A 23438-nucleotide genomic window follows, 5' to 3' on the forward strand; every position below is an offset into this window, starting at 1 on the left:
ATTTTATTTTTTTCCTTACAATAAATAATTGTTTTTTAATTAAAAATTATTTTTTTTATATTTATTTATTTATTTTCCCCCAATAAACATAAAATTAACTGCATATCCAAACCGGATAAATAGTCAGAAACCATCATTTTTACAGAGTTCATGCACACAAGGGAGCAAAATCACCCTGAGAATTTTATGGAAAAGCATTTTCAACAACTACCATCGTTAAACCTTTTTTTTTCCAAGATCAAAAGCAGTTAGTAGGATGCCACAGAAAGATCAGACGATATAAGATCAAGCTGTAGTTATAAAAAAAGCACTTTAACAGAATGTTACAACTTGAAGATAAAAATTACATGAACAAACCCCTAAAAATAGCACCTAAAATTCCGCATCTCTCACATTTAACTTAAAAAAATATCAAATAAAGCTTGTCAGAAGCCACCATCAGTCTAAATAATTTAAGCTCATCAAAGCGCCAACCACAAGCCACAAGCTTCCACGACAACAAGCTCCATGGCAACCTAGTTTTCCTGCCACCTTCTCTAATTCCCAGCTGTATAAGACAGAAGAAAAAGCATGGTTACCTCCATCGCCAGAGCAGCCGTCTGCTGGTCATAATGGTTGAGAAGGTTAGGCATGAAGGTGGTGTTGTAGGGTAGATCCTGGCACATTCGTAGGCCGATCGACTCGCAAGTGAACATGCTATGACTTCCCACCGAATCCATGTGGATGCCCAGGCTGCTTGTGAACAGAGACAGGAGCACCAGAGCTCTGAAGAGCCACAAAGGTAAATCCACAATGTGCCCCATGCTTGAATGGCGGAACACAGCGGGACAGGACTGAGAGGCCGAACGCGAGGACAAGGGTTTATTCTCTACGCAGAAATCCGCCACACCCATAGTGCGTAAGGTATACCGCTACGAGCGACCGCTTCCATCTCCTTCCTGTCCTGTCCTCATGGATACCTGATGTTGATCGGCGTCTCGGGTCAGTGCACGCTTTGATCAGACCCTTCGACAGTCTTACGCATCCTCTCGCATTCATACAAGGCTACAGAATGTGCCTTTGATCAGGGTGGTCTTCAATGGATCAGTTTTAGGACGTGGTTACGACTGATACTGGATACCTGTAACGACATTTATTAAATGATCAAATTAAAAGAAGGATACTTGTAAAATGCAGACACCAACTTATACGAAACTAGGGTGCAATAAACAAACGAGACATTTTAAATGGTTAACTTCATTAGTTTTGTGTCTGGCAAAGCAAGCCTATGTGAAGACCAGCTTGTAAACAGTTAGTGAAGCAGGAAAGACCATTTAAACAGCTGTTATAACAGCCGTAAAACTAAACCAACAATCCATTATCTAGGTGAACCTCACAAAAACCAGTCAAGAACGTTTCGGGGTCATATTTCAGCTGTACAGTCAAAAGAAAAATCACAAAATGTTATTTTGCATAAAGAAAATCACACCTATTTTAGCTGTATTATTTTTTTAATAGTGACAATTGCATTACTGCAAAAAAAAAAAAAAAAAACATTACTGAACGAAAATATTGAATTAGTGCTAAAGTATTAAATGAAAAATATAATAAAAAACACATTTAAAAAAAAAAAAAAAAGATTAAATTATTAAATTGTGTCCACACTTTCATCACTGTATTACTGTAATGAGAACCAGATTATTGTGTTACAGTATTGTGAATTTTGGGGAGAAATGTGCTTAAATGTCATGAAAATACTGTTTAAAAAGTGTAATGTAAAAGATCTCCTTGAAAATACTTAATTTTCATTATGCAAAATAGAATTTAGTATTTTTTTCTTTAATGTTGCGCCTTAATATGACCTTTTTTCAAATCACACCTATTTTAGAAGCCTTGATTGTTACAATTGCATTACTGAAAAAAAACATTACTACATGTGAAAGAATATATTGAAACAGTGCTAAAGCATTAAATTTATCATTTAAAAATCATTAAATTTGATCATTGTGTCCACACTTTCATCACTGTATTACTGTAATGAGAAAGATTTTTGTGTTACAGTATTGTGAATTTTGGGGATGAATGTGTTTAAATGTCATGAAAATATGTGACCCTGGACTACAAAATCAGTCATAAGGTTAAATTTTACAAAACTAAGATGTATACATCATATGAAAGTTCAATAAATAAGCTTTCTTTTGATATATGGTTTGATAGGATATGACAATATTTGGCCGAGATACGCCTACTTGAAAGTCTAGAATCTGAGGGTGTAAAAAAATCAAAATACTGAGAAAATCACCTTTAAAGTTGTCCAAATTAAGTTCTTAACAATGCATATTACTAATCAAAAATGACATTTTGATATATTTATAGTAGGAATTTCACAAAAAACTTCATGGAACATGATCTTTACTTAATTTCCTAATGATTTTTGGCATAAAAGAAAAATCAATAATTTTGACCCATACAATGTATTTTTGGCTATTGCTACAAATATACCCTAGCGACTTAAGACTGGTTTTGTGGTCCAGGGTCACATATGTTTAAAAAGTTTAATTTAATAAATCTCATCATAAATACTTAATTTTCAGTATGCAAAATATAATTTAGTATTTTTTCTTTAACATCGAGCTTAAATATGACATTTTTTCATGAGTTAACCTACATTATTTTTAGTTTGCACATTTAAATCAGAAATGCATCTAACTTATATGATGTTGATTTTCTGTCATGCCAAAAATCATTAGGATATTAAGTAAACATCATGTTCCGTAAAGATATTTAGTAAATTTCCTATTGCAAATACATCAAATCTTAATTTTTGTTTAGTAATATGCATTGCTTATAACTTAATTTGTACAACTTTAAAAGGAGATTCCCTCAATATTTTGCACCCTCAGATTCCCGATTTTCAAATAATTGTATCTCGTACAAATATTTTCCTTGAAAAATTGACCCTTATGACTGGTTTTGTGCTCCAGGGTCACATTTCATTTCACTCAGCCATTCTCAATCCCGACTGTGTTAAATCTGAATTAACAGGAGCCAGTGTAAACACATCCCATCCCCCTTACAACACGTTTGTGTTAGTCTACAAACACAACCTGCTCTAACCAGCTAGGAAACACAGTTACCAAACATTAAAAATCTGAATTAAGCCTTCAGAAATTCTCTAACATAAAAACACATTAATAGACATATCAAATGAATTTATATTCTTAATTTCATAAGGTGTAGCACACCTAAGCGTATTTTACAGTTCATTGACGTTACACATATTAAATATTTCGAATATTCTGATATTTCATGCAGGACTGCAGTGTCAGCAGTGTAACACATATGATGGGTTTCCTCATGTCTGAATATTATTCAACGCGCAATTCCAGACAGACAGAAGAGCATGTATGATTATATGCAATAAAGAATAACAACTCATGTGGGTTAAAACAGCGCGTGTAACATTATACATATGAAACTTTACCTTTCCCTGGCAGAGCTCCTCTGGTTTTCTCCATATGACAATACTGCGTGTCTCTCCGTGTAGATTTACGCAGCAGGTTTGATTTCAGCACCTACAATCATGTAACACACTGTAGTCCAAGCTGCAGTTTCCCTCAGTCCCACAACATAAACACACACTCTCCGGCTGCTTATTTGCATTGAGACGCTGATAGATACAAAAATCGTAAACTACCCGAAACGAGCACATGAAGAGCGTCAGGGACGGCTGGTGGCTTTGCATATTCACAGCGAAACTCCTGTTTCGCCCCACCTTCAGCTGTTTCCTAGGAGATATAAACCTTTATTCCTCTAGGGGGCGCTTGTCGGCTCAAAATAACAATCCGCTATTGAGCCGCATTCAAATCCAACAACATTTTGTCTTCTTAGATAAATTTACGCTTTAAAACATGTAATCGTTTAAATCCATTTATGCGACGGATTAGTATCTGACACACAAATGTAAAAATCTACGACAGCTCTTAGTATAAAATTAATTTGAACACTATCTGACGGTAATCACAAACGACTCTGATTAGTACACGCTGACCAGCGTTGAGAAAAGTAACAGGTACCATGTGAACACAACCGCTCTGCGTGTTACTTCAACAGCGGTCGATACAATAATTGACAACCTGAATCACAGTACTCAGAAACCTCAACAGAGGTTTAATTGAAAATACACCGTTGAAGTCTAAAATATTGTAATTATTGTGTAGCCACATTGTACCTGGCGAATTATAATTAGCCTCACGGCCGCGCTCCACTCCCATTTTATACTGAGTTTCATAGTAATTTCCTTTCTATCAGTTTATTGTATTTCTATGCCCCCTCCCCAAGACAGTAGAATACATTTAGCACAGAGCAAGGGCGCGTATTTAAATAATTATTTTTAAAAGTAATAGTTTATAACGTAATTCTGTTTCATATATTTTAAAGTTTAAATATACAATTTTGTCTGCAGTTGAACAGTTCTACCTTGTTTTATGCATGCGTGATATAGCAAATGAATAAAAGTAGTGACATAAAAGGTAATGAAAAATATACAGTTGAAGTCTAAAGTTTTAATACACCTTTCAGAATCTGCGAAATGTTAATTATTTTAACAAAATAAGAGGGATCATACAAAATGCATGTTATTTTCGATTTAGTACCGAGCTGAATAAAATATGCTACATGAAAGACAATTACATATTGTCCACAAGGGAAAATAATAGTTGAATTTATTAAATACTGTTGTTACCGCTGACTGATACACAGCAGTTTTTTGTTTAGTGAAAGAGTCTCTTGTTTGTCCTGAACAGTTAAACTGCATTTTTTGTGTATTTGAACCCTTTCCAACAATGACTGTATGATTTTGAGATCCATCTTTTCACACTGAGGACAACTGAGGGACTCATATGCAACTATTACCGAAGGTTAAAATGCTCACTGATGCTTCAAAAGGAAAAAGATGCATTAAGATCTGGGGGTGAAAACTTCTGAAGCAAATGAAGATGTGTACTTTCTTATTTTGCCTAAATATCATTTTTATTTTTTTTTATTTAGTACTGCCCTTCAGAATTTACTTACATGTTCCCCAGGAGACAAAATAAGTTTAATCAACAATCTTCAAATTCAAAAATGTTCACCCCCAGGCTCCTAATGTATCGTGTTTCTTTCTGGAGCATCAGTGAGAGTTTGAACCTTCTGTAATAGTTGCATACGAGTCTCTTAGTTGTCCTCAGTGTGAAAGCAGGTTAGTTAATGTATTTTTCTCTTTATCTTTATAAAACGATAAAGTAGTACCCATAAAGTTGAGAGTCTGATAACTAGGTTTCTGTCTCTGACACTGAGTGAACAGCAGATGTCCAGCAAGCCGACAGGTGCAGTGAAGTGAATGAGATCAGCTTTACCGTAACACTGAGAACACATCATCAATTTACATACAGAATTAAACAGAGCCAGCATGAGATCAGAGTGTTTATCTAAAAAAGTGTCAGTGAAAGTAGGTCTCCAGAAAATGTAAATGTTGTACATTCACCTGAGGGATGTCAAATAACATTTCATTTTACAGGAAGCTGTTTAATCTCACACAGAGACACTGAACTATCAGAGTCAACACCAAATCCAGCATAGAGGGGTTCAGTGAATGTGGTGTTGAATGTGTGCAAGCGTGTGAGTGTGTCTGTTTTAGAGACACTGTGGAAGGACAGACGGCCAGCCGAACAGTCCAGATGCACTCCTACTCTGTTAGAGAATGAGGGAACGGATATATATGTGATCTTATGACTGTGCCTGACAGCGAAAGTGTTATTAAAACATCTAAAACTCCAGGACTTTTCATTGTATCCAAACCTACAGTCTTTTCTCCATCCTTTCCTGCTGATTCCTTTGTATGTCACTGCTATATTAACCCCACTGCCACTCCATTCAGCCTCCCAGTAACAGCGTCCAGTCAGACTCTCTCTACACAGAACCTGTTGACATTCAAATCTATCTGCATGATCAGGATACGGCTGTTCTTCTGTCACATACGTTATCTTTCTGTTCCTCTCAGACAGAATGAGATAAGTGTTCGCAGTGTTTAAATCCAGAGTGAGATCACATGCATCTGAGCAAAGAAGAGAGATTATAACATGTGTAACACAAAGAATAAATTATTAGGGTGTATGTGTGTGGCCTACACTTCTGGGGTCCTGTTACAATCTTGCACTTTCCTCCATGTTCCACACTATAAAAACAAGATGTCACACTCAACTTACATAATGAAGATAGCAAAATAAAACACAATTAAATCACAATTAAAAGAAAACCCTACACAAAGTCCTAATTAGACAAAACGGAAACAACCATGTATACAGTTGATCGTATATTATTTTTTGTGTTAAACATACTTGAGTTTGTCCAGTCTATAGTTTGGATCAGAGCACAGCTTGATTAATGATTGTCCAGGATGATTGTAGCTCAGATCCAGCTCTCTCAGGTGTGAGGGGTTTGAACTCAGAGCTGAAGCCAGAAAACAACAGCCTTCCTCTGTCACCATACAGCCAGATAATCTACAAACATACACACTTAACTAATTTATTTTCAGTGTTTATTCACTTTATCTTCATTTTTCCAAAAAGTGAACCTTTACATCTCTTTTTCAGACCTCAGTATGTTGAGTTGACAGTGTAAACTCTTCAGTCCGTCAGAGAGCAGCTTCACTCCTGAATCCTGCAGGTCATTGTTACTGAGGTCCAGCTCTCTCGGTGAAGAGTTTGGTAATTGTAGAGATGAAGACAAACTTTCACAGCATTGACTAGTGAGATTACAGCCATCAAGTCTATAACACAGGATGAAGGTCAGGTAAGTCAGTTTTTTTTGCATTCTGCACACGGTACTAATCACATATTGACTACATGAATAATATTCTATTTTTCATCAGGAGATGAACTAAGGTAATAAGACCACATTAGTTAGGTACAGCGGCAAGAATATGTTTATAAAAAATATCTGGATAACAGACAATCATGAAAGAGGTTTTATTTGATTGCATAAGCATTTGAAGCTTTATTTGTTTTCTTACTTCAGTATGCTGAGTTGACAGTGTGAACTCTTCAGTCCATCAGAGAGAAGTTTCACTCCTGAATCCTGCAGGTCATTGTTACTCAGGTCCAGCTCTCTCAGTGAGTTTGATGATTGTAGAGATGAGGACAAACTTTCACAGCACTGACCAGTGAGATTACAGTCAGCAAGTCTGTAAAATTGGTGAAATGAAATTTGTTTATCAGCAACATCTATTTAGTGCTGAAACACCTGATTCAGGAAAGTGATAAGGAGAAAGCATGAAATATCAAAAATAGATAATATTATTCTATCTGGCATTTAACTAATATATTGTTATATAACAACATCATAAATTATATAAAAGGGTTAGAAAAAGCTTGTTAGAAAAGTTATCCATCCATCCATTTTCCAAACTGCTTGTCTTAAGAATGGTTACCGGGATTCTGTAGTCATCATAATAAACTAAATTGTTTTGGTACAAAAGCCTCAACCAAAATGGGTAGAAATTTAAAACGAATACTCTATTCAGTGGACCTCTTTTTTTTTTTTTTTTTTTTTTTTAAACAAGACATTAAGTTTAATTTCCAATCACACAAATGAACTCACTGTGCTTTTCTGCAGTTCACCACAGCTGGTATCAGTCTCCTTCTACCCTCATCTGATGTGTTAAATTTATTCAGATCAAACTCATCCAGCACCTCTGATAGCTGAAACATGTAGGCTATTGTTGAGCAGTGAGATGGAGAGAGTTGATTCACTGAGTGATGCGCTGATTTTACAAAGTCCTGAATTGCTCTGTACAAAGTCTGATGCTTCATTTCCAGAAGACAGAGGAACAGATTGATGCATCTGTCAGCTAAGAGATGTTCATCACCCTTGATTTTGTCTTTAATGTACCGTGTGATTCTCTTGATGCTTTCTGGGCTGTTCATTGTGTGTGTCAGCAGAACCTGTAAGAGTCTCTGATTGGACTCCAGTGAGACACCCAGTAGAAACCGCAGGAAAAGATCCAGGTGTCCATTTTCACTCTGTAAGGATTTATCAGCTGCTGCTTCTAGTAGCTCATACAGAGATTTTGTCTGACTGTACCACTGATATCTTTTATTCAATAATGGCTTCAGTGATTTCTCATTCTTGACTACATGTGAGTAAAACACAAAGAAAGTAGCTAGAAACTCCTGAAAGCTCAAATGTATAAAGCAGTACAATTTTCTCTGATGAATCACAGACTCCTCCTTGAAGATCTGAGTGCAAATCCCAGAATACACTGAGGCATAAGTGACATCTACGTCACTCTCAATCAGGTCCTCCTCATAGAACATCACATTGCCCTTCATCAGCTGTTTGAAAGCTAATTCAGCAAGTTTCACAATCACGTCTCTTTTGGTCTTCAGGAGTTTCTCTGAATTTTTCTCATCATACTTCTGATTCTTGATGTTGATCTGAGTTAGCAGGAAGTGGATGTACATTTCAGTCAGAGTTTGAGGGAATTCTGCACTCTCATCTTCATTCAGAAAGTTTTGAAGCACAGTGGCTGAGATCCAGCAGAAGACAGGTATGTGACACATGATATTGAGGCTTCTTGATCTTCTAATGTGTGAGATGATTTTTCTGGCTTGATGCTCATCACCGATTCTCTTCCTGAAATATTCCTCCTTCTGAGGCTCATTGAATCCCTGAATTTCTGTCACACGGTTGATGTATTTTAAGGGGATCTGATTGGCTGCTGCTGGTCTGGAGGTGATCCAGATGAAAGCAGAGGGAAGCAGCTCTCCTCTGATGAGGTTTGACATCAACACACCCACTGATGAAGACTCATTTACATCACAAACTTTTTCATCGTCTGAGAACATCAGTGCAATTCTGCTTTCATCCAGACCATCAAAGATAAACAAAACTTCACACTCCTCATAAATCTTCGAATCCAGATCTTGAAGTTCAGGATGAAAGTCCAGCAGAAGTCTGTGAAGACTGTACTGGTGATCTTTAATCAAGTTCAGCTCTCGAAACGGAAGCACAAACATGAAATCCACATCCTGATTGTCTTTCCCCTCAGTCCAGTCTAGAATGAACTTCTGCACAGAGACGGTTTTTCCAATTCCAGCGATGCCTTTAGTAAGAACAGTCTTGATTTTGTCTTTCTCCTCACATCCTGGTTCATGTAATGGTTTAAAGATGTCATTGCAGTAGATTGGAGTGTCTTGTGTTCTCGATGTTTTCTCCATCTGTAAAACCTCATGCTCTTCATTCACCCTTTCACTCTCTCCCTCTATGATGTAGAGCTGTGTGTAGATCCTGTTCAGGAGGGTTTGATGCTCCTGTAGTTTGATTCCCTCAAATAAGCTATCATACTTGCTCTTCATGATGGTTTTATGTTGATCTTTGACTCTGTCTGATGAAGGTGTGAGAGTCTGAGTCAGTGCAGGTCAGACGAGGCATCACTGATCTGATCACATCATCTCTCTTCACTCTGCAGAAACAGTGAGATGAACAGAAAAACTGTGACTGTAAAAAAGCATCACGACTACCGATGCTTACAGCACATCAAACTCTTAAGATCTAATTGGACCTCACAATTAAACAGAAGTGTCAGTTTAAAAGACAAGTAAAAAAACATGCATTACCAACTACCATAGATTAAAAATGTAAACTTTTGAAATATCTAACTCTAGTAGTATCACATGCAAACTCACTCAGACTCAGTGGTCATTGTTCCAGCACTGACATTAGGTGGGATACCTATGGACCAGCAGCTCCTCATAGACACAGCTGGGTTCTGGAGATGCTGCGTTACATGATGTTTGTACATCCTCCTCCTCCTCCTCTCTCCTCTCACAGAAACTCATTTGATTAAGCAGTGCTATTGAAACACATCACAGAAATGTACGATTCAGACATTTATCAAAATTATGAAAGTCTTGAGTTTAAAGTTTCAATTTGGCTGTGAACACTTCAACAAAGTACAATAGTCCACACAATACTGAACAATAATAACATAAAAAGATGATTTTGTCAGTCCTACTCCCAAATCAATGGTTTTAGAAAGTGTATGAATCCATTTATGAATGTCAACCAAAAGAGATTACTTCTAAGCTATGCCAATAAAACATAGTTCAGTTTCTGCATGACCACCAGTGTTGGGGAAAGTTACATTACTTTTGCGTTACTTTTTAAATCTGGGCAGGGTTTGCTTGTTTGTTTTTAATATAAAAAGTTCTATTTTTGGCAATTTATTTTTAGCATTTAATTATTGCAGGTTTGCATTGGATTTCACTGTTTTTATTTATTTTGAGGAATGCTGTATCTATTTTTTTTGTGAGTGAGATGAATTAATGCATGTTCACATTTATTCTAGAACTAAAATTACATCTTACAATTTCTCTCAACATGAGGACAGGAGGGCTTTAAATCAATAAATAAGGGGAAAAAGTAACTGGTGTTACTTATTTGAAAAAGTTACTCAGATATTTTCTTGTCAATTAAAAAGTAATGCGCTAGCTTTACTAGCTACTTTGAAAAAGTAATATTATTACATAACTTGCATTACTTGTATTGCGTTACCCCCAACACTGATGACCACAAAAGCCAGACTGAATTTTACTGGCAGTATTTGGTATTAATTATACAAGGTATTTACACATGCTATTAAACATTAAATGACTGATAAGAATAAAAAGTCTGGTGAGAATGAAACAATGTTCTTCAGAGGTTGTATTATGTTCTTAAGTCTTAGCAGTAAGATTATATCTGTTAGGTATTTTTAGAAGCTTGTTTAAAAAATGTGTGCATCTCGCCTCGTTTATTTACTTCTGGTTGATGGTGGACAAACAACAGTTCGATAAAAGTAGTTAATATCGTCTAACTTTTAACTCGTTAACATTTTAGACACAATATCCTCACTTACTTTGTCCATTTTCGCTCCGTAAACGAAAATTTTCGAACGAGGTCAAACTATTTGCATGCATCTGCGCAAACAGCAGTTTTAGGGAACTTCTCTATACTCAAATTGATGCTTCCTAGCTTCCTCGCTCCTGCGTCCTTGAATATGATCCGGAAACCGATCGAAGTTAGCCATCTTAAAGGACATTTCAATTCTCCAATTTCACTGTGTGGAAACGAGGAATAATAAGGCTTCCAAAGGAGCTGTGAGCGAGGATACACAGGTGTTTTGAAGTCCGCCTTGTATAAAAACATGACGCACGTATTCTCCTCCCTCTTCACATCTGTCATAATAATTTTAATTTATGTTTTACCTTTGCAGTTTAAATAAACCATACATCTAATTTATTTCAACACGGCATCTTGCCTTATTAACTTTAACAGCATAAGGGACAGGGCCGGAGTGGGACTCCTTTTCAGCCCTGGAGTTTCAAGCCTTAGACCGGCCCACTTTAGTTCACAACTGACTATATTAAAATGACGTCATTTCCAATTCAGTGCAAATACAGTAGCCTAAGTGTTGCTTCACAGTGAAGATTTATTTGAACAGTTAACACAATATAATGTTTAACAGTATCAGTATCTATTTTCTGTTAGAATTAGTGCTCATAAATATCCAAACCTTGAAATGAAAAAATATCAAATAAATACAAATGTATATTAAACTATATGTATAAAATAAAGATTAAAATAAAATGTATCAAACTTTCTAATGACACTATCATGTCTTTTTCAAGTAAACAGCTGCTTTATAAGTTCAAATATTTTTCATAAATGAGAACATTAAAGGGTAAATGTCTAACACTATTCTTTTAAACATCACAATGTCCTTTTCTGCAATATCTGAATATATATTCTGTGCAAAATTGTTCAGTCCTTAAACACAAATAAAGAATAGAACAAGTATTGCACTGTCCTACCTGCCCATTCTAGTGTGTTGGGCTCATGACTGGTGCTTGGTAATGTTACGGGGCCTGGCTTTTCACTCTTAGCAGCAAACTGGACTAGAGGCTGCTGCTGCTGAAGAGCAACAGTACAAGAAAAGGTTTGATACATAAACATGAACGGTGATTTGCAGACATCGTTGTTTTGCACTGCTCCTAACTAGCTTGACTGAGACAAAATTTCAGGCCGGGAAATCTCACACTTATCCAGGCCATCCCACACCAAAATTTGAAACCCTGGACAACAATATTTTTCATCATCACATAAAGAAAAGTTGAAATCAACTGGGTAAAATAATTAAATGCTATCTCTTGAACTTCCAATTTGCCTCTTAATCTCTTTTAATCTCTCTGTCTCTCATGTGTGTTTACTTTTTAAACAAATTTTCTTGTATCTGTCACTTTTTTCATAAACACATCTCAACCTTTACAACCACCTATACAGTACAGATCTAAGGTTGGTCTTTTTTAAAGAAGACAATCAGCAGATTATTGCAGAAATACTGAGACCTTTTTAAAGACATGTTTTTGTCAAGATTGTAAAAAGTTGTGATTTTGTAAAATGACACTTGACATTGCTGCAAAGGGGGAGGAGACAGCCACCAGGATGGTTCTTGAGCTTCTAAGCTTTCAAAATTATATAAAATTTATGATTAGTACTAAAACATTTAATAGAAAAAAGGGCAACAGAAAAAAGAGGGCCACTACATTAGGACCATGTGTTATTGTCGTAATGTTAAAATTAAAACAACAAAAATTAGCTACATCTTGAATATATCTTTATTAAAAAATCTTAAAACTAAACATGTTTTGCATTATCATGGGTCATGTTTGGCCCTAAGGAAAATTAACCATGATATTATTGAGCCTATGGTAAACATAGTAACCATGTTTTTTGGGGGTTTTTTTTAGGATTGATTCCCATTAGTATAATCATAATTTTATACCATGGTGAAAGTATAGTGTAGCAAAACCATTGTATATTGTATAATTATTGTATAACTATAGTAAACATGTTTTGTAAAACCACAGTTAATTTTTATAAGGGTAGCTCCCTAAACCTGTTTTAAAACGATATTTTTTATAGATTAACATTTGTTAGCAGTTCAATACTTAAGTAAACAAAGACAAAACTACAATAGTCTGTTTACAGATGTAACCGACCTGCGCTTTAGGTCCTAAACAGGACAGATTTGTCTCTCTGCTCCACCTGGGCACTTCTACTTCAGTCTCGCGTCGTTTTGGCGGACGGCGGACGCGCGGATGCGCGGAGCGCGCGCGAGACGAAACGCGTGCCAGTCAAGACTAACCGATTTATGATTTATTAGAGTTTTATTATTGAATGGCTAATTCTGAAATAACCACTTTAGTACATTAGGCCGGCAACAAAAACAACAACAACAACAACAACAATATTAAATAATAATAATAAAAATTGGAGGGTAGCGGGCAGGGCCGGAGTGGGACTCCTTTTCAGCCCTGGAGTTTCAAGCCTTAGACCGGCCCACTTTAGTTCACAACTGACTATATTAAAATGACGTCATTTCCAATTCAGTGCAAATACAGTAGCCTAAGTGTTGCTTCACAGTGAAGATTTATTTGAACAGTTAACACAATATAATGTTTAACAGTATCAGTATCTATTTTCTGTTAGAATTAGTGCTCATAAATATCCAAACCTTGAAATGAAAAAATATCAAATAAATACAAATGTATATTAAACTATATGTATAAAATAAAGATTAAAATAAAATGTATCAAACTTTCTAATGACACTATCATGTCTTTTTCAAGTAAACAGCTGCTTTATAAGTTCAAATATTTTTCATAAATGAGAACATTAAAGGGTAAATGTCTAACACTATTCTTTTAAACATCACAATGTCCTTTTCTGCAATATCTGAATATATATTCTGTGCAAAATTGTTCAGTCCTTAAACACAAATAAAGAATAGAACAAGTATTGCACTGTCCTACCTGCCCATTCTAGTGTGTTGGGCTCATGACTGGTGCTTGGTAATGTTACGGGGCCTGGCTTTTCACTCTTAGCAGCAAACTGGACTAGAGGCTGCTGCTGCTGAAGAGCAACAGTACAAGAAAAGGTTTGATACATAAACATGAACGGTGATTTGCAGACATCGTTGTTTTGCACTGCTCCTAACTAGCTTGACTGAGACAAAATTTCAGGCCGGGAAATCTCACACTTATCCAGGCCATCCCACACCAAAATTTGAAACCCTGGACAACAATATTTTTCATCATCACATAAAGAAAAGTTGAAATCAACTGGGTAAAATAATTAAATGCTATCTCTTGAACTTCCAATTTGCCTCTTAATCTCTTTTAATCTCTCTGTCTCTCATGTGTGTTTACTTTTTAAACAAATTTTCTTGTATCTGTCACTTTTTTCATAAACACATCTCAACCTTTACAACCACCTATACAGTACAGATCTAAGGTTGGTCTTTTTTAAAGAAGACAATCAGCAGATTATTGCAGAAATACTGAGACCTTTTTAAAGACATGTTTTTGTCAAGATTGTAAAAAGTTGTGATTTTGTAAAATGACACTTGACATTGCTGCAAAGGGGGAGGAGACAGCCACCAGGATGGTTCTTGAGCTTCTAAGCTTTCAAAATTATATAAAATTTATGATTAGTACTAAAACATTTAATAGAAAAAAGGGCAACAGAAAAAAGAGGGCCACTACATTAGGACCATGTGTTATTGTCGTAATGTTAAAATTAAAACAACAAAAATTAGCTACATCTTGAATATATCTTTATTAAAAAATCTTAAAACTAAACATGTTTTGCATTATCATGGGTCATGTTTGGCCCTAAGGAAAATTAACCATGATATTATTGAGCCTATGGTAAACATAGTAACCATGTTTTTTGGGGGTTTTTTTTAGGATTGATTCCCATTAGTATAATCATAATTTTATACCATGGTGAAAGTATAGTGTAGCAAAACCATTGTATATTGTATAATTATTGTATAACTATAGTAAACATGTTTTGTAAAACCACAGTTAATTTTTATAAGGGTAGCTCCCTAAACCTGTTTTAAAACGATATTTTTTATAGATTAACATTTGTTAGCAGTTCAATACTTAAGTAAACAAAGACAAAACTACAATAGTCTGTTTACAGATGTAACCGACCTGCGCTTTAGGTCCTAAACAGGACAGATTTGTCTCTCTGCTCCACCTGGGCACTTCTACTTCAGTCTCGCGTCGTTTTGGCGGACGGCGGACGCGCGGATGCGCGGAGCGCGCGCGAGACGAAACGCGTGCCAGTCAAGACTAACCGATTTATGATTTATTAGAGTTTTATTATTGAATGGCTAATTCTGAAATAACCACTTTAGTACATTAGGCCGGCAACAAAAACAACAACAACAACAACAACAATATTAAATAATAATAATAAAAATTGGAGGGTAGCGGGCCAAAAATTCTCCCGATGGACAGTCCGCCCCTGGCGACTGCTGTGAGTGCAGGCAGCTAGGGACACCGGCCCTCGCGGCCAAAAAAACGGACCGGCCCACCGGGAATTCTCCCGGTCCTCCCGATTAGCCAATCCGGGCCTGGTAGCGGGCCAAAAATTCTCCCGATGGACAGTCCGCCCCTGGCGACTGCTGTGAGTGCAGGCAGCTAGGGACACCGGCCCTCGCGGCCAAAAAAACGGACCGGCCCACCGGGAATTCTCCCGGTCCTCCCGATTAGCCAATCCGGGCCTGATAAGGGAAGATCCCTTTGAAGTGATGCTTGAGTGATCAAGAATATTCCAATGAACAAATAAGCTTTTCTTTGATCCCTCCATACTCATTTTCTTTCCTTGCAAACTTACCTCGCATCCTTGAAGTTGTAAGTCTGATAACAATCTGTGGATAACTAGGTTTTTGTCTCTGACGCTTTGAGTGAATAGCAGATGATTCCAAATCTTAATTTATAGCAGATATATATTTTATTTCTTGCTTAAATAAAGCCTAGATTTAAAAAATATCATTCATCATTTCCAATTCTAGTTGTGTAACCTAAAATGAAATAACTATCTGTATGTCAAACAATATTTCACAACAAATATTCATTATGAAGCACAATTACATTGAGAAAAGGTTCTGAAAACTGTTATATTAATACGTATTTATTCAAACATAATTGATAACAACAACATACCTCAGTGTTAAAAAGTAATACAATGAAATGTAGACAGCAAAGCTTACTTTTTCTAAATTGAGATAAGGGACATTTGAATAATCCATCAGGAATTAAACTAAATTACAGCTCTCTAAACACAGACAGTCTTTTGAAATATAATGCATCACATAGAGGGAAATCCCTTTGCTTTGAAAGTGCCAGTCACGTCACAATGTCAATATTTAACTGCTTTAATCATACTGGATTATCTGTGACACTGAGATTTCCTCTGCATTATTAAATCCAACTCATTTTAACGTATCTCACGGCGCTCTGGCACACTCTCTATACTGCATACTGGAATATTGGTATGTCTAGCGGCTATAAAGAGCTCATTCTATGGCACATTAGCTATTAAAACAGTTCCTTTAAAGTAAACATACAATTTTTAGGGGTATTTTTGACATTACACAATATTATCATACAAAAAAATACAAATAGTCACCTTAAAAAAAATCATCAACCTAATTTTGAAATTATACACAAGTTGGGTGTTTCAATGTAAACAAGAACTGCAAAGCATGTAACTCCAGATACAGTTTCAGAAAACAATATAATAATCTATTATGTTTTTGGCTTAATCACAGTCTTTATGTGTAGACCAACTGTCTGTATCAACCTCAGTGCTTCAAATTATCTCCAACACCTAACATTATCAATTAATATGAATTCAGAATGTAACTCCGTATGAATGCAAACTACCATTATGATGTTTCACTACACGGCATTTAATTAAACCTCCACCTTAACCTTGGGATGTTCTCTCTAAGCGCTGGCAGAGTGATGCGCAATGAGACGCTCGCCTTGAGTTGTGCGGTTTCGGTCCATCTTTGATCTTGATGCCAGTGCCTCCTCTTCCAGCTGTTATGAAATACAATCACATTGATTAAAAAGGCCATATTATAGCCTTTTCTAACAATAATAACATTTTTGATTACAGATTTACAACAATTTTCCACTCCCTGACCCTTAGAATTAAAATGGCTGTGTTTTGAAATAATAAAATAATGCAAGTTGCTTTGGATAAACGCTTCATTCTGTCTTAAAGGAATAGTTCACCCATAAATTAACAAAAATTGCATCCGAGATGTAGATGAGTTTGTTTCTTCATTAAAACAGATTTGAGAAATGCAGCATTCCATCACTTGCTCACCAACGGATCCTCTGCAGTGAATGGGTGCCGTCAGAATTAGAGTCCTAACAGCTGATTAAAAACATCCCAATAATTCACAAGTAACACACACCACTCCAGTCCATCAATTAACATCTTGTTATATAAAAAGCAGTCTGTTTGTAAGAAACAATTCCAGCATTAATACATTTTACTTTCAAACCATTGCTTCTGGCTAAATTTGAGGAAAATATTCATGGATCCAGCACTTGTAGATTATTGTGATGTTTGTATCAGCTGATTTAGACTCTCTTTCTGACAGCACCCATTCACTGCAGAGGATTGTTGAAAAACATCACAATTATCCACAAGTAATCCAAACCCCTCCAGTCAATCTGTTAACATCTTGTTAATGGAAAAACTGCATGTTTAAGAAAACATGCTTTGAGAACAAGTTTATAATCCATAAAAACACTTTCTCCAGAGAAGAAGTCTATACCTTGTTGTCGTCTTACATCAAAATCCACTGACAGGTTGTTTAGAGCTGTTATGGACTGTTTCGGCTTGTTAAAAAGTGCTGGATCTATGCAAATTTAGTCAGAAGCAACAGTTTAACATTAAAACGTATTAATGATGGATTTCTTTCTTACCAAAATGCAGCTTTTTACTTCACAAGATGTTAATTGGTGGAGTGGAGTTATGTGGATTAATTTTGGATTATTGTGATGTTTGTATCAGCTGATTTAGACTCTCATTCTGACGGCACCCATTCACTGCAGAGGATTGTTGAAAAACATCACAATTATCCATAAGTAATTTATACCACTCCAGTCCATCTGTTAACATCTTGTTAAACGAAAAACGCTTTCTTCAGAGATTGAAGTCTATACCCTGTTGTCGTCTTAGATCAAAATCCACTGACATAACTGTTTAGAAATGTTGTGGACTGTTTTGGCTTGTAAACAGAACTGGATCTATGCATATTTCCCTCAAATTTAGCCAGAAGCAACATTAAAAACATATTAATGATCTATTTGTTTCTTACAAAAAGGCAGCTTTTCACTTCACAAGATGTTAATTGGTGGAGTGGAGTTACGTGGATTACTTTTGGATTATTGTGATGTTTTTATCAGCTGATTTGGACTCTCATTCTGACGGCACCCATTCACTGTAGAAGATCCACCGGTGAGCAAGTGATGCAATGCTACATTTCTCCAACTCTGTTTCCATTAAGAAACAAACTAATCCACACCTTGGATGGCCTGAAGATGATTACATTTTCATTTCTGGGTGAACAACTCTTTTAAATGTATAAATGCATATGTAAAGAGCTCAGAACCCTGCTGAGTCATTTCCATAATCTGTTAGAGGTTCACAGAAAATCCATATGAAAATTATGGCTTAAAACAGCAGGTTCATTCAGCTGAGATGTCTGCATGAATATTGAGAGATGTACCTGCTCTCTGATGTAGTTTTGACCACAAGGTCCGATGCCTCTTAACTGGAGACCCACAATAAAGCACCACACAGACAGTCCAGCCTCCAGTGATGTGAATGCAGCACAGGTGAACCACAGAGCTAGAGTCGTGTCCTAGAGGAGAAACAGCAGGTCAGTCTTCACATACAAGATGAAAATCCATCCTGGTTAACTTAAACATCATTTAGTTCAAAAACAGCAGATGCATTTCAGTAGACTGACTCACATAGATGCGGGTGGCATCAAAAGGACAACTGACGATGACCGGAGATCGTGCATTCACAGGCATGTTAGTAGAATTGCATCCTTTCATGAGCGGGCTCCCGTCGGCTGAAATGGTCATGCTGATTGCCAAAATCAGCCCGACTAAACATGCCAGTGAGAGAAAGGCGTTCAGAAAGGAACTCACTAACAGGCCTATGTGCTACAGGAAGCAGAACAACAGAGCTGTGTTAAACATTACAGGGAAAGAAGGTCTTTAATGGTAGTTTTGCATTGGTATACAGAACAATCGTGCTGATAAGGTAGTGTCCTCTTTTTTCCAGGGATGGTCTGGTCGGGATTTCTAAATCACTTAAAATGCCCAGGTCTTGTTTAAGGTAATGACGAAAAAGTATTTTGAGTGCAGCTATTGTACATATTTGACCAATCGTGGCATACGAGAAGGCAGGATCTACAGAGAATGGTGAAAGCCATGCAAATATACATACACTACCAGTCAAAAGTTTTTGAACAGTAAGATTTTTAATGTTCACAAAGCCTGCATTTATTTGATCGAAAGTACAGCAAAAACAGTAACATTTTGAAATAGTTTTACTGTTTAAAATGACTGTTTTCTATTTGAATATATTTTAAGCTGAATGTTTATTCCAGTTACATGATCCTTCAGAAATCATTCTAATATTCTGCTCAAAAAACATTTATTATGTTGAAAACAGCCGAGTAGAATTTTTTCAGGTTTCTTTGATGAATAGAATTCATCAAAGAATTCAGAAGAACAGCATTTATCTGGAAAAGTAATCTTTTTGTAACATAATGAATGTCTTTATCATCACTTTTGATCAATTTAAAGCATCCTTGCTAAATAAAAATTTCTTTCCATATATAAATACTCACACCAATCTCGTTTGAATAGTATAGTGTATAATGTTACAAAAGCTTTTTAATTTCAGATGAATACTGATCTTTGGATCTTTCTATTTATCAAAGAATCCTGAAATAAAGTACTAAACTTTTTTAAATATTTATAACAATAATAATAAATGATTCTTGAGCAGCAAATCAGCATATTAGAATAATTTCTGAAGGATCATGTGACACTGAAGACTGGAGTAGATGCTAAATATTTAGCTTTGATGACAAGAATAAATTACATTTTAAAATATACTACACAGTACATAGAGAGCAGTTAAATAGGAAAAATATTTCAGAATATTACTGCTTTTGCTGCATTTTGGATCAAATAAGCAGAAGCAAATGAGCAGAAGAGACTTCTTTAAAATAAACTTTAAAAGTCGTACTGTTCAAAAACTTTTGACTGGTAGTGTACATATAATGTATGAGTACTGTAGAGAGCATGTCTATAAGAAAAAAAAACAAAATCTGGACATTTTAAGCAATTTAGAAACACCAGAGCATGTCTGGGAAAAAGAGGACATATATTCACCCTAGATAATGCCTACTTACCAGCTTCACATTGGTAATATTTCTTGACACCAATATTGCAACAATTCCACTTGCAATGCTCTGAGAAAAAAAATGTTGTGTTTAGGTTTGAGGACATTAGAGTGGCATTTTATTCTCATTTTTCTGGTTCTGTGAGAAAATGTAGAAAAGTTTAATGTGTTCATGTGTTAACAGTAACAGTTTACCCAAAAATCAAAACTTGTTAAAAATGTTTTTTTTTTTAATCTAAGATGTATATGAGTTTGTTTCTTCATCGGACTAGATTTGGAGAAATGTAGATCCTCTGCGAATGGCTGAATGGGTGCCATCAGAATGAGAGGTCAAACTGCTGCTTAAAACATCACAATAATCCACAGCACTCCAGTCCATCAGTTAACATCATATGAAGTGGAAGGTTGCGTATTTGTAACAAATTTGTCATTAAGACATTTTTAACTTCAAAAAAGTTCTCTTTTTTGATAGATATGCACAAATCAAGCACAGTTCACAAGCGAAATGGTCCAAAACAGTTCTAAACAAATATGTTAGTGGATTTTGATGCGAGAGGACAACAAGAAATGGACTTTTTCACTGGAGAAAGCATTATTATGGACTCATATTTTGGCAAGAAGCAACAGTTTGAAATTAAAATACCTTAATGATGGATTAGTTTCTTACAAATACACAGCAAATGATGTTTTTATCAGATGATTTGGACTCTCATTCTGACGGCACCCATTCACTGCAGAGGATCCATTGTTGAGCAATTGGTGTAATGCTAAATTTACATCCAAATCTGCTCTGATGAAACTCAGGTGAACCGGGTGATGCAGCACACCCAAAGTAGTAGCAAATTCTTTGATTTAAATTCGCAGACATGTGACCAGGCCCTTTCTGATGGAATATTCTCAAGATTCACAAAGCATCTCTTACTGGAGCCTACATGCATGCATTGAATCAGCATAATTTAGGGAATATACAGAAGTACAACCACTTACCAGAAGTCCTGATGTGACGGAGATTATATTTGATACGGTATATTCTGTTGAGATCTCATTGCTGGGTTTGGATACATGGCGTAACACGCTGCCATGGACAATGGCACTCAGGATGAAATTAACATGACCGATGACAATGAGGGTCAATCCTTTTTTCATCAGCCGCCCAGGGCCCTTCTGCTTGTCTAGAATATAAAATATATACTTTCACACGTTGGTCTTAAAAAAAAAAAAAAAAAAATCACACTCAAAAATGTGAACCTAGACTACAAAACCAGTCCAAAGTAGCACGGTTATATTTGTAGCAATAGCCACAAAATGTTAAATAAAGGTCATGTTCCATTAAGATATTTTGGACATTTCCTACTGTAAAAATATTAAAACTTAATTTTTGATTAGTAAGATGTATTGCTAAGAATTTGGACTACTTTAAAAGTGGTTTTCTTAATATTTAGATTTTTTTTTGCACTCTCAGATTCCAGATTTTCAGTTAGTTGCATCTCGCCAAATATTGTCATATCCTAACAATCCGTACATCAATGGAAAGCTCAATTTCGAAAAATTGGCCCCAACGGTTTTGTGGTCCAGGGTTACAAATGTCATTGCATTAGGGCAGCCTTGGCTAGAGATGGTTAGAGAGTCAGACTTGTAACCCAAAGGTTGCGGGTTCGAGTCTCAGTGAATGTACAGCAATCTCTCCACCCTCAATACCATGACTGAGGTAAGTCCCTTGAGCAAGGCACCCCACTGCTCCGGGTGTGTGTTCACAGTGTGTGTGTGTGTTTTCGCACTTGGATGGGTTAAATGCAGAGCACAAATTCCTAGTATGGGTCACCATACTTGGCCTCACATCACCTCCTTTCCTTTCCTTAGATAACAAATAGTGTTAAAGCCTTTTTAACTAAACGTTTATTAATCAGTTTTGCTATGAACTACTGGCTATTTTGTTGTGTATTGGCGTATATTTTAAGTGTTCCTTTAATAAAATTGACTTGCAGTACATATCAATTGATTTATTATATAGTTTATAACATCTATAGTTGTGTATAAAGTACACGCTTGACGCAAATCCTATGTTCCTAATCTATTTTTATCAGGATTTAGTGCAAAATATTGTTCCTAAAGGTTTATTCAGCTGCTAAATATACTTTTCCACAGTGAATAGAGACGCGCACCTAACGAGAACAAACGACTGATTGTCAATGGCTTTTTTTTCTTTCGACAACGTTTTTCCGGCTTCAGGTAAACTATAAATCAAGTATAATTCTTCGCACCTGCAATAAAAAGAAATAAATCACCGTCTTACCGAAATCGCACATATCTGTATCCATGTATTTGACTCCAGGTTAGAAGAAAAAACTTGGCTAGCAAACGGAGTTTCCTCCCTTCATGCTCAATGACGTTACGCACGACTCACCTGTGCAGCGGAAGTGGGAGGAGCCAGAATACAAAAGTCACTCAATGCGAATAATTTAGCTAAAAAGGTGATATTTTGAAAAATCAAAATCAAATGTATATCTTTTTATATATACACTTACACTAAAAAATGCTGGGTTAAAAACAACCTAGCGCTGGGTGAAATAAGGACAAACCCAGCGATTGGGTTGTTTTTAACCCAGCATTTTTTAGAGTGTATATATATATATATATATATATATATATATATATATATATATATATATATGTATATATATATATAATTAATAACCTTAACCTACCGTCACATATTGTACCATTGACCTATATTTCATTGTCACAGATTGTATCTTTAATTTTATGTAACTCCTAATGTATTTATTGTATTTTATCTAATTTTATTTATTCTCTGGGAATTTGAGGTGCATCTCACATGACCATCGCAATATCCCAGAATAGATTTAGTTTAATGGCATTCACTAAAACACTGTCAGGCATCTGTCTATTCATGCTAACTATTCAAACTATGGCAGCACTGATCTACTGAGACGCATAAAACAATGCCAGAGTCCAAAGTCCTGTCATATCTGAAGGCCACACCCCACAATATCAGCACTAAGCAAATATTATAGTAGCCTGGACAAAGCACAGGCTTATCAGTGAAACAAGATGAT

General features: G+C 35.9%; 2 protein-coding genes and 1 pseudogene across 2 annotated transcripts in view; all 3 read right to left on the minus strand.

The window, feature by feature from the left end:
- LOC141296274 (frizzled-3-like) overlaps nt 1-3712 on the minus strand; it is a 36246-nt gene extending 32534 nt beyond the window's left edge. The window contains exons 1-2 of the mRNA XM_073827539.1: nt 3464-3712; nt 579-1120 (exon numbers count right to left, since the gene is read on the minus strand). Of these exons, the coding sequence (XP_073683640.1) occupies nt 579-893 (315 nt within the window). The 5' untranslated portion in view covers nt 894-1120; nt 3464-3712. The remainder of the gene's footprint in view (nt 1-578; nt 1121-3463) is intronic.
- Nucleotides 1101-15754, minus strand: LOC141296276 (NACHT, LRR and PYD domains-containing protein 3-like; annotated as a pseudogene).
- A 274-nt stretch (nt 15755-16028) lies between these two features.
- krtcap3 (keratinocyte associated protein 3) lies at nt 16029-22750 on the minus strand. The gene is made up of 6 exons (XM_073827457.1): nt 22655-22750; nt 21349-21533; nt 20372-20431; nt 18912-19109; nt 18665-18799; nt 16029-16958 (listed from the first exon to the last, which is right to left on the minus strand). The coding sequence occupies exons 1-6, from the start codon at nt 22677-22679 to the stop codon at nt 16863-16865; spliced, it is 699 nt and encodes a 232-aa protein (XP_073683558.1). The 5' UTR covers nt 22680-22750; the 3' UTR covers nt 16029-16862.
- Nucleotides 22751-23438: the final 688 nt, after the last annotated feature.

Source organism: Garra rufa, chromosome 21 (assembly GCF_049309525.1).
Source record: "Garra rufa chromosome 21, GarRuf1.0, whole genome shotgun sequence".
Classification (NCBI taxonomy): domain Eukaryota; kingdom Metazoa; phylum Chordata; class Actinopteri; order Cypriniformes; family Cyprinidae; genus Garra; species Garra rufa.

What these genes read in the sequence shown, in the direction of transcription:
- krtcap3 (XM_073827457.1), bottom strand. Translation starts at nt 22,679, where the DNA reads ATGGATACAGATATGTGCGATTTCG. An exon ending in ATATTACCAATGTGAAGCTG is followed by an intron (nt 19,110 to 20,371) that starts GTAAGTAGGCAT and finishes TGCTTCCTGTAG; the next exon opens with CACATAGGCCTGTTAGTGAG. An exon ending in TTGATGCCACCCGCATCTAT is followed by an intron (nt 18,800 to 18,911) that starts GTGAGTCAGTCT and finishes TTTCTCCTCTAG; the next exon opens with GACACGACTCTAGCTCTGTG.